The 12,799-nt window shown below is 38.7% G+C and overlaps 1 protein-coding gene across 2 annotated transcripts in view; it reads right to left on the bottom strand.

The window, feature by feature from the left end:
• The window catches only part of Srbd1 (S1 RNA binding domain 1), a 192,268-nt gene that overhangs the window by 84,634 nt on the left and 94,835 nt on the right, over nucleotides 1–12,799 (bottom strand). For both annotated transcript variants that reach the window (XM_042675462.1, XM_042675461.1), the window contains exon 15: nucleotides 5,991–6,082. In XM_042675462.1, coding sequence (XP_042531396.1) covers nucleotides 5,991–6,082 — 92 coding nt within the window. The remainder of the gene's footprint in view (nucleotides 1–5,990; nucleotides 6,083–12,799) is intronic.

Raw genomic sequence — 12,799 nt, 5'->3', positions numbered from 1 at the left:
ACAGTCTCTTTAGCTGAGAAATGAGGAATCAATGCCTCCTAGAAAACATGGAACAAATTCTTTTTCCAACACTCAGTTGGAAGATACACTTTTAATGCCAACTTGGGGTTTTATTTTTATTTTATTTCTTATAAAGAAAAGCTAGGCCTGGGGGAATAACTCAAATGGTAAAAACACTTGCTTAGCAAGTTTGAAGCCTAGAGTTCCATCCCCAACATGACCAGAGAAAAAGAAAGAAGAGAAAAAAAAAAAGAAACAGAGAGAAAGACAGCAAAAAAGAAGGGAAGGATTGTATTATGGGAATTAGATATGAAAATAGTCTACACAATACAAGACATAAAGCCTCTTTAAGCCTTAGTTTCCTCATCTGTAAAGTGGGAAAAAGGATAATGACCCACACAGCAATTGTGAGGATGAAATAATCTTAGTAATGTATTTCTCACAGTATTTCACTGATAATAAGTGCTTAAGAAAGATTAGAATTAACATCTTTCCCTCTGCTCTACTCTACCTACTGTTATTATTAATATTGTTGTGAGTTATAAGGCAACCACCAAAAGAGCTCATGGAAGGAGGCAGAGACCAGGGTAAGCTGGTATGTCAAGGGAAGATTTTTAGAAGAAGCAACAAATTCTGCAGTTGGGATTAGAGTTTGAGAAGAAAAGAAATATAGACAGGGGATAATGTTATAGAAGAAACTAAAGGAAAACGAGGTCTTTGAATATTCTTTTAAAAATAGGTCTTAGCCCGCAATAAATAATGACAATTTGCATCATGAAGGTTAGAATGTTTTTGTAACTTTAACTAAGTATCACTATGTCACAATACAGTGAAATTTGTGAAATTTATATAATCATTTAATCAATAAAAATTATTTTTTAAAATAGGTCTTAGCTTTTAGAATTCACTGTAAAATTATTTTTTCTTTTTTTTTCTTTTTTTTTCTGTCGGTTGTGGAGCTTGAACTCTGGGCCTGAGTGCTGTCCCTCAGCAATTCAGTTCAAGGCTAGCACTCTACCACTTGAGCTACAGCACCACTTCTAGTTTTCTGGTGGTGAGCTACAGCGCCACTTCTAGTTTTCTGGTGGTTTATTGGAGATAAGAGTTTCACGGACTTTCCTGCCCAGGCTGGCTTTGAACCGCAATCCTCAGATCTCAGCCTCCTGAGTAGCTAGGATTATAGGCGTGAGCCACCAGCACCGGACCACTGTAAAATTCTTTTAAAAATATATCACCAGGTATAGATTGCAAGAACAACCAATGAAACCTGAAGAGAATATTCAAGAGGAAAAAAAATTAAGGTCTATTCCTAACAATCTTTCCCTATTAGACAGAAAAATGTTCTGACTAAATTAGTACTAATTTGCTTCTATAGATGTATCAAAGTATTTTAATTTTTCCAAATACAGGATTCTAACTATACTATACCAAAGAAATCAATCAAAGCAAGTAAACACAACCAAAATAAAAGCAATATACTATTAAATGTCCATCTAAATCAGTAAGCCAAGAGAGATGGGTCATTCAACTATTCATCAGTAAACTAGAAGCCTGTGTAGATTCATGCATTAGACTAGCATTTTTTTATACGTATGTTTCAGTCTTGAACGTTGAACTGTGAACTTTTGTGTTCAAGGATGATACTCTTTTACTTGATCAACTTCTGTTTTTTTGCTGGTTGGAGATAAGAGTCTAACGGAGATAGAGTCTTGCCTAGGCTGGCTTTGAACTTCAGTCCTCAGATCTCAGCCTCCTGGGTGGCTAATATTATGGATATGAGACACCAAGTGTGCCTGGTGTGCTACCATTTCTTTATGCTACTTACTCCCACCAAGTTATATATAGTAAGCTGGGTGCTGGGGACTCACGCCCGTAATCCTAGCTACTCAGGAGGCTGAGATCTCAGAATCATGGTCAAAGCCAGGCCAGGCAGAAAAGTTTGTGTGACTCTCTTATTTCCAATAAACTACTTAGAAAAGGCCAGAGTGGCACCGTGGCTCAAGTGGTAGAGTGCTAGCCTTGAGCACAAAGCGGCTTAGGGACAGCACCCAAGCCCTGAGTTCAAGCCCCAGGCCAAAAAAAAAAAAAAATAGAATAATTAATGTTTTATAATAACAATTAAAAGTAAAGTGCTCTATTATTTCTGTTGATGGATTCTGGATTTAATTAAGTGATTACATAGATTTCACAAATTTCACAGCATTGTGAGATAGTCATACTTAAAGTCACAAACACATTCTAACCTTCGTGGGGCAAATTGTCTTTATCATGGTCTATAAAGTTTATGAGTTCTATGAGCTTTGACAATACAGTTATTTCTTCCACTTCGAGTGGTATGTACATTTCTTTCCTTTTGCTTACTGTCAGCTATTCCCTCTTCCCTGCTCATTCCCTCCCTCCAATCGCTGCCATTGAGTTGCTGATGAAGTTGCCAGTGAAGCTGATGGGTCCCGCTGTTGTATGTTTTCCTATTTCCCTGTTTCTGTGTCCTCTTCCTAGTTTCCCTATGTATACATACATACCATATATGTGGTCAGCAGCATGGGGTCATTTAGTAATAATACGGCCAGATGAGTGGGGGTTCTTGGTTTCACGAGTCTTGTTTACTTTGTCTATTCTTATTACACTTTGGATTTAACATCTACTTATCAGGATGGCAACTCCTGCCTTCTTGCTGGGAACACGTGCATGGTAGATCTTTCTCCATCCCTTCACTCAGATTTTGTTTTTATGTTTGGTTGTGAGGTGGGTCTCTTGAAGGCAACAGATGGGTGGGTCTAGTTTTCTAATACAATCTTCAGTTCTTTTTCCTTTGATTGGTGAATTGAGCTCGAAATATTTATGGTTATTATAGAGACATGTGTTGTGTTTCCTGTGAATTTCCTGCTTTCCTAAGTTTTTCTTCTTTCCTTTCCTCCTGTGCTTACTAAGTTGGACTTCTAGTGATATCTGTCTGATGTAGATCCCTGATCTTGATTGCTTTCTTCAGGTTGTATTCCCCCTCTTAATATACTTTGTAGTGCTGGCTTATTGTTTATGAATTCATTTAGTTTTTCCTTATTAAAAATTTTAGTTTCTCCATCAAATGGGAATGCTAGCTTTGCTGGGTATATCAGTCTGGGCTGGTAGTTATTGGTTCTCAGGGCTTGGATCGTACTTTCCCAGGCTTTCCTTGTATTCAGTGTCTGTGTGGAGATATCTGTAGTGATTCTGATTTTTTCCAATTATAGTATTGCTCCTTCTTTGTTTTTGCTGCAGGTAAGATTGTTTATTATTCAGATCTATCATTTTTACTATAATATGCCTAGAAGTGTTTCTCCTGTGATCCTGTTTATTAGGTGTTCTATATGCTTCTGTTATGTAGGTAAGATGTTCTCTTTTAAGATGGGGGAAATTTTCACTGATAATCTTACTGAATAGGTGTTGCATTCCCTTGCTCTGATATTCCTCACCTTCATCCACTCCAATTATATGAAGGTTAAATTTCTTGGCATTATCTGCTTGTTCTTGGATTTCCCTTTGGCATAATTTATTTTTCCATATCTGTGACTTTTTTTTTTGCAGTTGCTGCATTTTGTCTTCCATATCTGATATTCTAATTTCCATTTTGTTTACTGTTAACTATGGCTTCCATTGTGGTTTGCATGGAGGAAATTGAGACATTTATGGCTTCTATGGTGGTTCTCAGAGTATTAATCTCATCTCTTAGCAAGGTGTATACTGCATCTATTTTTGCATGCATCCCCTGTTGGAAATCCTGCATCTCTTTTGATTTCATTTCTGTGTTCTTTAAATTTCTGAGCTATTTCTCGGTTTAATTCTTGAGTCATTGCCTCCAGCATTTCTTGGATGTAGTGTTTTCTTCCATTCCTGCTTTGCTTCCACTGGGGCTGCTGGCTTTTGGGGGTGGCTTGCTATCCTAGGGATTGATAAATCTTGTAATTTTCTGTGATTTTTGCATGGAGATTCAGGGATTATTGGAGACTACTCTGAAACTCTGACTGTTGTTCAATAGGTGGCTGTCTGCTTGGTTCTGGGTGGGTTCCTAGATCAATTGATGAAGCTCACTCTTGGCCCTGTGTTGGCTGAGAGTCTGTACCTGGTCTCAGTTCTGTTGGGGGAGAGGCTGACCTCCAGCTGCTAATTTGACCCATGTAGGACTCTCAGCTGTCTGCTGGAGATCGCAGTCAATTCCCGCTTTTAGCCAAAGACTAAACAGACTAGACTGCTCGTGCTTCCTCCTACAGGTGTTCTTGGCAAGACTGGGTGTGCTGGGTGTATTCTCCCAGTTGCTGGAGTTCGCTATGAGTTCCTGACTATAATCAGGTGATGGCTGCCGGAGCTGTCCAATCCCCAGCCTGGGATATACAAGTCAGAATCTGGTGGGATTTGGGCTTCTAGTTCTCATGCCCTGGATACAGATCTTTTGCCCACACAGGCACGATTCCCAGGGGCTGTGGTTCCCTGCCCCCCTCCCCCCCCCTGAAGTGAGTGCTCAGCTTCTGACTTCACTCAGGATGGGTGGGTTGTGCAGCCCAGGCACCCCATCCCCAGGCCTGGCCCTGGCTCCCTGTCCACTACCGAGGGCAAGTCAGTTGGACTTGTGCTGCTGGGTATCCTGCCCGGAGTATGCAGTCTGGGGTATGCAGTTTGGATTTCTTCTGCTGCTGGCTGCTGTGGCCCACAGGCGTTGTTCCTGGCTTAGGTGTTTAAGCTCCTTCCCAGGGGCAATCCTGATCAAACCTGGTGGACTAGATGTGCTCCACGGGCTGATGGGGTGCTTGTACGGTTCCCAGTTTTAGTAGGACCTGTAGTCAAGGCGGTGGGGGGGGGGGGGGGTCCAGATCAAGCGCTGGGGTGTTACTGCACTGGTCTCCCTTGGGGAGGCTGTCCCCTGTGGGGTACTCACCCTGGAACTAGTTGGGAACTCTACAGCGGCAGATTGCTATTTCTGTGCAGTGCAGGTCACTGGTTGCCACTGTGCTCTGAGTTTGGTTGAGATGCTGTGGGCTGGGCTGGGTGGTGGTGGTGGTTGTAGCTCTGGGTCTATGGTTTCTCCCATCTCTGCCTCTGTTGATGCTGTCCGGGTGGGCGCCTTGCAAGTTTTTGGGTTGGCTGCCAGCCAAGGGGTGGAATCTTCACGCAGGTTCTGAGCTCCAAGGTTTGTCTCAGTTTTCACTCTCCAGGTCAGCACTGGCACCTTGGAGTCTTCTGCACTGGAGTTCTGTGGACGGACCCCTGTAGATCTGGGCTTCCCCCTCAGCCATGAGGCTAAGTGGTTTGGCAGGATGGGGCAGTATCGCTATGGTGAGTGGTGGGTGAAGGGTCTTTGCGCAGGTTCTGAGCTCCGAAGTTTCTGTTTGCAATCAGTGGGTCCCACACCAGCACCTTGGGCATCTTCTGCCCTGGCATTCTACAGACAACCCTCTGTGACTCTGGGGTCTCCAGCAGTGCCAGGCCAGGCTGGGCTGGCCACGGTTTGGCACATTGCTGCACAGCCAGCAAGGGCTGGGGGAAGGGCCTTTGCACTTGTCTTTCCTTTCTTTCTTCCTTCCTTCCTTCCCTCCTTCCTTCCTTCCTTTCTTTCTCTCACCTGTTTTTCTCCAGGTGTTTGGCTTTTTGCTATTGTCAGTCTCTTGAGGAAATTGAGCATTGGAACTCAAACTTTCTATTTGGTTGCAGAGAGCTGTGGTGTTTCCCTACTGTCCCATCTCCATCTTGCCCCCCCCCCCCCAATCTCTGGATTTAATTTTATGAAAAATCTTTTGGATTAATTTTTCAGTTTCTATATATTTGTAGTATTCTACAAAAACAAGATAGTATTCCTCATAATTTAAGTTATTAGTCCATCAACCACTTTCTTTCTGCTATGCTAATTCTTATGCATGTAGTATATCTTTTTAAGTTTCTTGGATATTTAAAATATACTTAGCCTATCACATGGGCAAATACAAAATAACTTGTGTTTGTGACAGTCCATGGTTTCTTACCTGCACTTCTCAGGTTAGGATCCAGCCCTGGCATCTCTTTGTTAGCTTCAGGGCTGACACTGTAGATAGAGGATCCTGCTTCACTGACAATACTAAGAAGAAAGAAAGGGAGAACATTATTTGCCAAACCATCCACCTGGTCAAAACTAAATGAAACGAAGTTTTATGAAGGAAACAAAATGCCATGGTCAATTTTTTTTGTCACACCTCAGCGATACCTTATAGTATCTACTCCTCTATCCATGTAGTGATTAAGCAATGTTTGCTTTTTTCCCCACACAAGAAACACATAGGCTTAGATCCATGATGAATGTATCTTACTATTTCCTCTGCCATACGTAACTAGAGACAGTTTATAGATGAACACAGTGGATGTTCTCTTCTGATGCCAACTTCAAAACTTATTAGAGTATATGTAGTTTCCCTTGTGCTTCAAGTCTATTATAGGGTGACATTTATGATTCACATCTGAATTAATCAACATTCTAAAGCACACATATCCACATCTCATCTGTGTGCATATGTAGGCATAGGACCACATACAAAAGAAGCATTGTCAAAAACACTGATATTGTTGTTGCCAATTACAAGTAACAATCAAAAGGGAAAAAAGACAACACAGGAAAGAAAGGTCTGGAATTATCCTTTTTCAAAACTTGAAGCTTTCCATTTCATCATTTAATAATCAATGCACCATACAAATCATTCTCTTCCATTCTTCTCTGGCCCAAATACTTCACAAACCACAATGGGAACACTTACAGCTGACATTTTATATGATGGCTGACATTTATATGGTTCATCTAACACTTTGCTTGTTTTCTCTTTTATTGTAAAGGTAATGCACATAGGGGTTACAATTACATAAATTAGGAAATGACTATAATTCTTGTAGAACATTGTTACCTCTTTCCTCTCCTTATCTCCCACTTTCCCTCTCACCTCTGACTCCTCCCTCCTCCCTCAAGTTGCAAAGTTCAGTTCCCACATAGTATCTTGTGAGTGTCACTGTTGCATTAGTTTACCCTTTGTCCTTTGTCTCATCATTTTTGTGATTCCCCTTCAATTATAACATAAAATACAAAGAAACATCACCTGCTAAGCAATACACAAGATGTACCTCTCTATGAAACAACCATCTCTGTGACAAGGTTCAAAAGCAGAAACTTGTTAGTGTTCAATTTTTTTTTTTTTTTGTCGGTCGTGGGGCTTGAACTCTGGGCCTGGGCGCTGTCCCTCAGCTCTTCAGCTCAAGGCCAGCGCTCTACCACTTGAGCTACAGCGCCACTTCCGGTTTTCTGGTGGTTTATTGGAGATAAGAGTCTCACGGTCTCTCTTGCCCGGGCTGGCTTTGAACCGCGATCCTCAGATCTCAGCCTCCTGAGTAGCTAGGATTACAGGCGTGAGCCACCAGCGCCCGGCTAGTGTTCAATTTTTTTTTATTATTTATTTTTTATTTTTTTGTCGGTCATGGGGCTTGAACTCTAGGCGTGGGCACTGTCCCTGCACTCTTCAGCTCAAGGTAAGCACTCTATTGCTTGAGCCACAGCGCCATTTCTGAATTTCTAGTGGTTTATTGATTTAATGTTAAGAGTCTCAAGGACTTTCCAGCCCAGGCTGGCTTTGAGCCGTGATCTTCAGATCTCAGCCTCCTGAGTAGCTAGGATTACAGGCGTGAGCCACCAGCACCCAGCTTAGTGTTCAATTTTTAACCTACTATTAGCTACTTCATTTACCTGCTCTAATTATATCAGACAATACTTAACACGTGACCCACTGCAACCATTGAACACTGATTAAAAAATGTGCAAAAGTTGGTTTGCTATTCATCTTCAGAAACTCTTGATTTAACTGTAAGCCATGAGGACCTGAAAAAAGTATACTAGAAGCCATGAAGACTTATCTTTTTTGTATCAATATTACTATCCTAAACAGGAAAAATGAAGACTGCACTCAAAAAGCACAGCTGGTCACTTATTTCTCATCAACACCATAGCCCAGATAGAGAAAGAAAGAAATGAATGCAAATTTTATGCAAAGCATAAAATCAACGACTTTATAGAATCCATCTCATTTAATGGATTCAGTCCTACTTTATAGATAAACAAGAAGCTCTAGGTTATACAGCCAGTAAACAAATGAGTTGGAATGGACACTAACTGCTTTGAAGCTCAAGTTTAATTAAGCTCTTAACAAGGAAAAACAACTTCAAAATACTTCCATTTTTCATCAAAATGAGACTTATTTTTTGTGTCAAGCAACAAATGCAAAAGCTTCTTGAAGTAATACCTTCTCCAATAACACATCTGTAAGAACATATACTTCTCTTCTACTGTCTTCACCTTGACCCAAAAATAAAGTAGGGTTCATGCTTATCTTCTACATAATGATCAAAGTGAAAACCTAACATTAAATAAAGTTGGAAGTGAAGAAAATGTATGACATACAAATAAAGTTAGAAGTGAAGAAAATGTATGACATACTAATAAGATGCTACAACTAGCAAACTAAAAGTGATTATTCAGTTCCAGCATAGCACCTCCTTAATCTGCAGCCCTTAGGGAGAAGCAGGTTTAATGAAAATGCAAATAAAATGTTTACAGTTACATGTTTTCTGCTCTAGGATTACTAAAAGATATCCATGATCAAGGTTATGAAACACTACCATAAGATAAGAATAATCAGTCACCACCTATGGAAAATTCCAATTCAAACATAATCTAAATGAGGTCTTTTGGGGAGGGAAGAGTACCCACAAAGTACAGGCTACAATTATTAAAAGGAAAGAATTTTTGGAGTCTCAAATCTCACTACAAATTTATTTTCTATTAATTCTAGAAACCTATGAAGTCACAATTATTTAAGGAAAGGGATATTTAAATAACAAAATAAAATTCTAATTAACTATGGCCTTTGACAGTTGGTACCTGAGAATCTGCTGGGTGATTCACTCTCTTAGAGGTTATAATTCTCAATTGGCTGAGGGAAATTACTGCAAAGAAAAACACTCAGATAATAAATATTCCTGCAAATGCCATATTGCCACTTGTTTTAAACAGGATACAAAACAGATGTGACACATTGCACCCATAGATTTTAGATTAACATTAATATTAAGTCAATACAAAATGTAATAAATTTCATGTTTTCATTATTGAATAGTATGGGTTCAATAAACAGTTAAGTACTAACTAAGCACAGATTAAGAAGTTTAATTCATCTAAATGAACAGAAAAAAATCTCAACACTGATTATTCAATACAACACATACAAGAAGTATATGTGGCAAGAATGAAATAAAGCAAATTAAACAGAAAGTGGTAATAATTTTTTTTTTCCACCAGAAGCCTGCCCCCTTCTTTCCTTTTCATTCCTATTTAGAGGATAGACTATCATCAAAAAGTATGCAAGATTCATAAGGCACTTTCTATTGCAAAATTTCCTAGTCAAATATTGGGAAATCATCTCAATTATCTCTAATATATTTAGGAAAGCAAAAATGAACTTCATACAAAGTTCTTATATCTTATGATTTAATATTATATTTCAAAAGAAATTTTTTCTCCAGTATAGATAAGATAGGCTCAAAAGTCTTAGCAATTTGATTATTTTATATAGTAGGCCATAAAATAGACAAGATTAAGGCAAATTATGTATTAACTCAGGATATTTTAAATGAACTGAACTACCGTTTCAAGATTAATTATAATAGCACTCTGAGGTCCTTCAAATTGTCAGTGTAGGCAAACACTTAGATACATATGGTACCTTGATCTTCAAATACATTTAGTATATTTTACAGGCTAATGCTGAAGTTACACTTTACCATATCTATGCCAATATGCTAGTTCTCTAGAACATTAACAATTTTAAAATAATTTATCTAAGTAACCATCATTTTAAGGTATTTTGGGATCTCTCTATTTTAACAAAACAAATCAGAACTTCAGAACTTAAAACTCAAGTAAACACCAACAAAATAAAATTCACTAAAATATTTTATTTCTCATAACGATCTAATTTACATTTTGTTATTTGAAGTAAAATTTAATATTACTCATGTAAGCTGATCATTAATCAATATAATTTATTCTATATTTTACACATATGTATTTAAATTATAGAAATTTTATCTCCACAATTCATAAGTCTCTATCATGAGTCTAAATTTTTGATGGAAGATTTAAAAACACGGTTAGGATCTATTTTTCATTCTTCAAAAAAGCATACTAGAGACTAAGTATAGCAGCTCATGCCTATAACCCTAACTGAGGTGGCTTATAATGATCAAAATTTTAGGTCAGCCTAGGCAAAAAAGTTCACAAGAGGGGCTGGGTAGTGGTGCTTCCTGGCATGAATGAAGCCCTGGGTTCGATTCCTCAGTACCACTTATATAGAAATAGCTGGAAATGGCACTGTAGCTCAAGTGGTAGAGTGCTAGCCTAACCTTGAGCAAAACAAGCTCAGGGACAGTGCCCAAGCCCTGAGTTCAAGCCCCAGGACTAGCAAAAAAGAAAAAAGAAAAGAAAATTTCACAAGACTCCATTTCCATGGAACAAAATCTAGTATACCCACTTATGGCAGCAGGCGGAAAATAGGAGGACATGTTCTAGTCATGGGTCTAGGCAAACAGTAAAGACCTTATCTCAGAATAACGGGGGGGAGGGTGTGTGTGTGTGTGTGTGTGTGTGTGTGTGTGTGTGTGTGTGTGTGTGTGTGTGTGTGTGTGTGTGTGTGTGTGTGTGTGTGTGTGTGTGTGTGTGTGTGTGTGTGTGTGTGTGTGTGTGTGTGTGTGTGTGTGTGTGTGTGTGTGTGTGTGTATACCACCTTCCAATCCTTCCTTTCTTCTCCTGACCAAAAAACACTCAGTAAACAGATATTATGCAAACATCTGACTCATTTACCAAAGGTTTTTTTTTTTTTTAATTAGCATACATTAGCTACACAGGGAAATTTCCTCGTGACATTTCATTGCATGTATGTAATATATTCTAATTAATCCCTCCCCCGCCATTCTGCCAATCCTTCATTTCACCAAAGTTTTAAAAACAACTTATCTGAAACTAGTTTTTTTATTCAACTCTTTTAGATTAAATAAGTTCATTAGTCTCCAAAAGCCACTAGTCATAATCAACAAAAATTTTAATTCTTTGCTCTGCATGTGAGATTATCTATTCTGAAGTATGAAAGGATAGTTGTTTGTATTTTAGGGATAAGAGACAAAGACAAAACCCAAATAAGTAAGAAGTGGTTCCAGCATTTAATGCTTTAAAGGACACAGGTTACTTAAAAGAAAAAAAATCAAGCCAGGTTAAATTCCTTTATTTCATGAGGCTCATCATTTCAGAGAGTATCAAATGAGCAATATCAAGATAAGGAAATGATAAGAGAAAGGACTCTGATCAAGATGCACTGTACAAATAAAGAGATACGTTAAATTCAAACCCCTTTGCCCAATTATTTAAAGATAATAAAAGAAAGAAAACCAGTTGTTGTTTTTTTTTTTAAATAGCAACCCACACCAATAATCCTAGCACTTAGCAGGCTAAGGCAAGAGGGGTTATAAGTTTGAGGCTAGCCTGGGCCACATAGCAAGACTCTGACTCAAAAACAAAAACAAAAAACCCATTTGTCCAACCTTTCTTTGATTTGTTGTGTTTCCAGGTCTCTATTCAGAAAATTTCGGCCTGAGCCAAGGAGACCTAGGGTTTCTCCTATTCCATCCTGTAATGTTTTCAGAGTGTCTGCTTTGAGTTCAAGGTCTTTGATCCATTTGGAGTTGATCCTGGTGCAGGGTGATATATAAGGATCTAGCATTAGTTTTCTACATGTAGTTAACCAATTTTGCCAGCACCATTTACTGAAGAGGCTGTCTTTCTTCCATTCTATTGTTTTAGCTCCCTTATCGAAGATTAGATGGCTATAGGTCTGTAGGTTCATTTCTGGGTTTTCAATTCTAACATAGCTAGCAAGATCAATAGAAAGCCCACAGATTGGGAGAAGATCTTTACTAGCCATACAACGGACAAGGGTCTCATATCTAAAATATACTTGGAACTCAAAAGATTAAACCCCCAACAACAAATCCTCAAAGAAACAACTGCCCAATAAATAAGTGGGCTAAAGACTTAAAGAGAAACTTCTCTGAAGAAGAAAGAAGGATTGTTCAACATCCCTAGCCATAAAAGAAATGCAAATCAAAACAACATTGAGATATCACCTCACTCCAGTTAGAACAGCAAAAATCAAGAACTCTAACAACAGATGCTGGAGGGGATGTGGACAGAAAGGAACCTTACTTCATTGTTGGTGGGAATGTAAACTTGTTCAACCACTTTGGAAAGCAGTATGGAGGTTCCTCAAAAGACTTCACATAGAACTCCCCTATGACCCAGCAATCCTACTTTTGGGCATTTACCCAAATGTTTACAAACAAGACCACACTAAAGTTACCAGCACAACTATGTTTATTGCAGCCTTATTTACCATAGCTAAGATATGGAACCAACCCAGATGCCCCTCAGTAGATGAATGGATCAAGAAAATGTGGTATATATACACAATGGAATTCTATGCCTCCATCAGAAAGAATGACATTTCCCCATTTGTTAGGAAATGGAAAGGCCTGGAAAAAATTATATTAAGTGAAGTAAGCCAGGCCCAAAGAAACATAGGTCCCATGGTTTCCCTTATTTGCAATATCTAGTATATGTATGAGTCAAGCGGAAAAGGTCAGATAATGTGATGTTAGGAAAACGAACCCTTAAATATGTATTTTAATGTTTTTTTTCTTTTTTTCATGCATGTGT

This window comes from Dipodomys spectabilis, unplaced genomic scaffold, assembly GCF_019054845.1.
Source record: "Dipodomys spectabilis isolate Male_0828 unplaced genomic scaffold, ASM1905484v1 ptg000026l, whole genome shotgun sequence".
NCBI classification, from domain to species: Eukaryota; Metazoa; Chordata; class Mammalia; order Rodentia; family Heteromyidae; genus Dipodomys; species Dipodomys spectabilis.
Note: the sequence above shows the minus strand (reverse complement) of the source record. Positions and strands in the feature narration are given on the sequence as shown.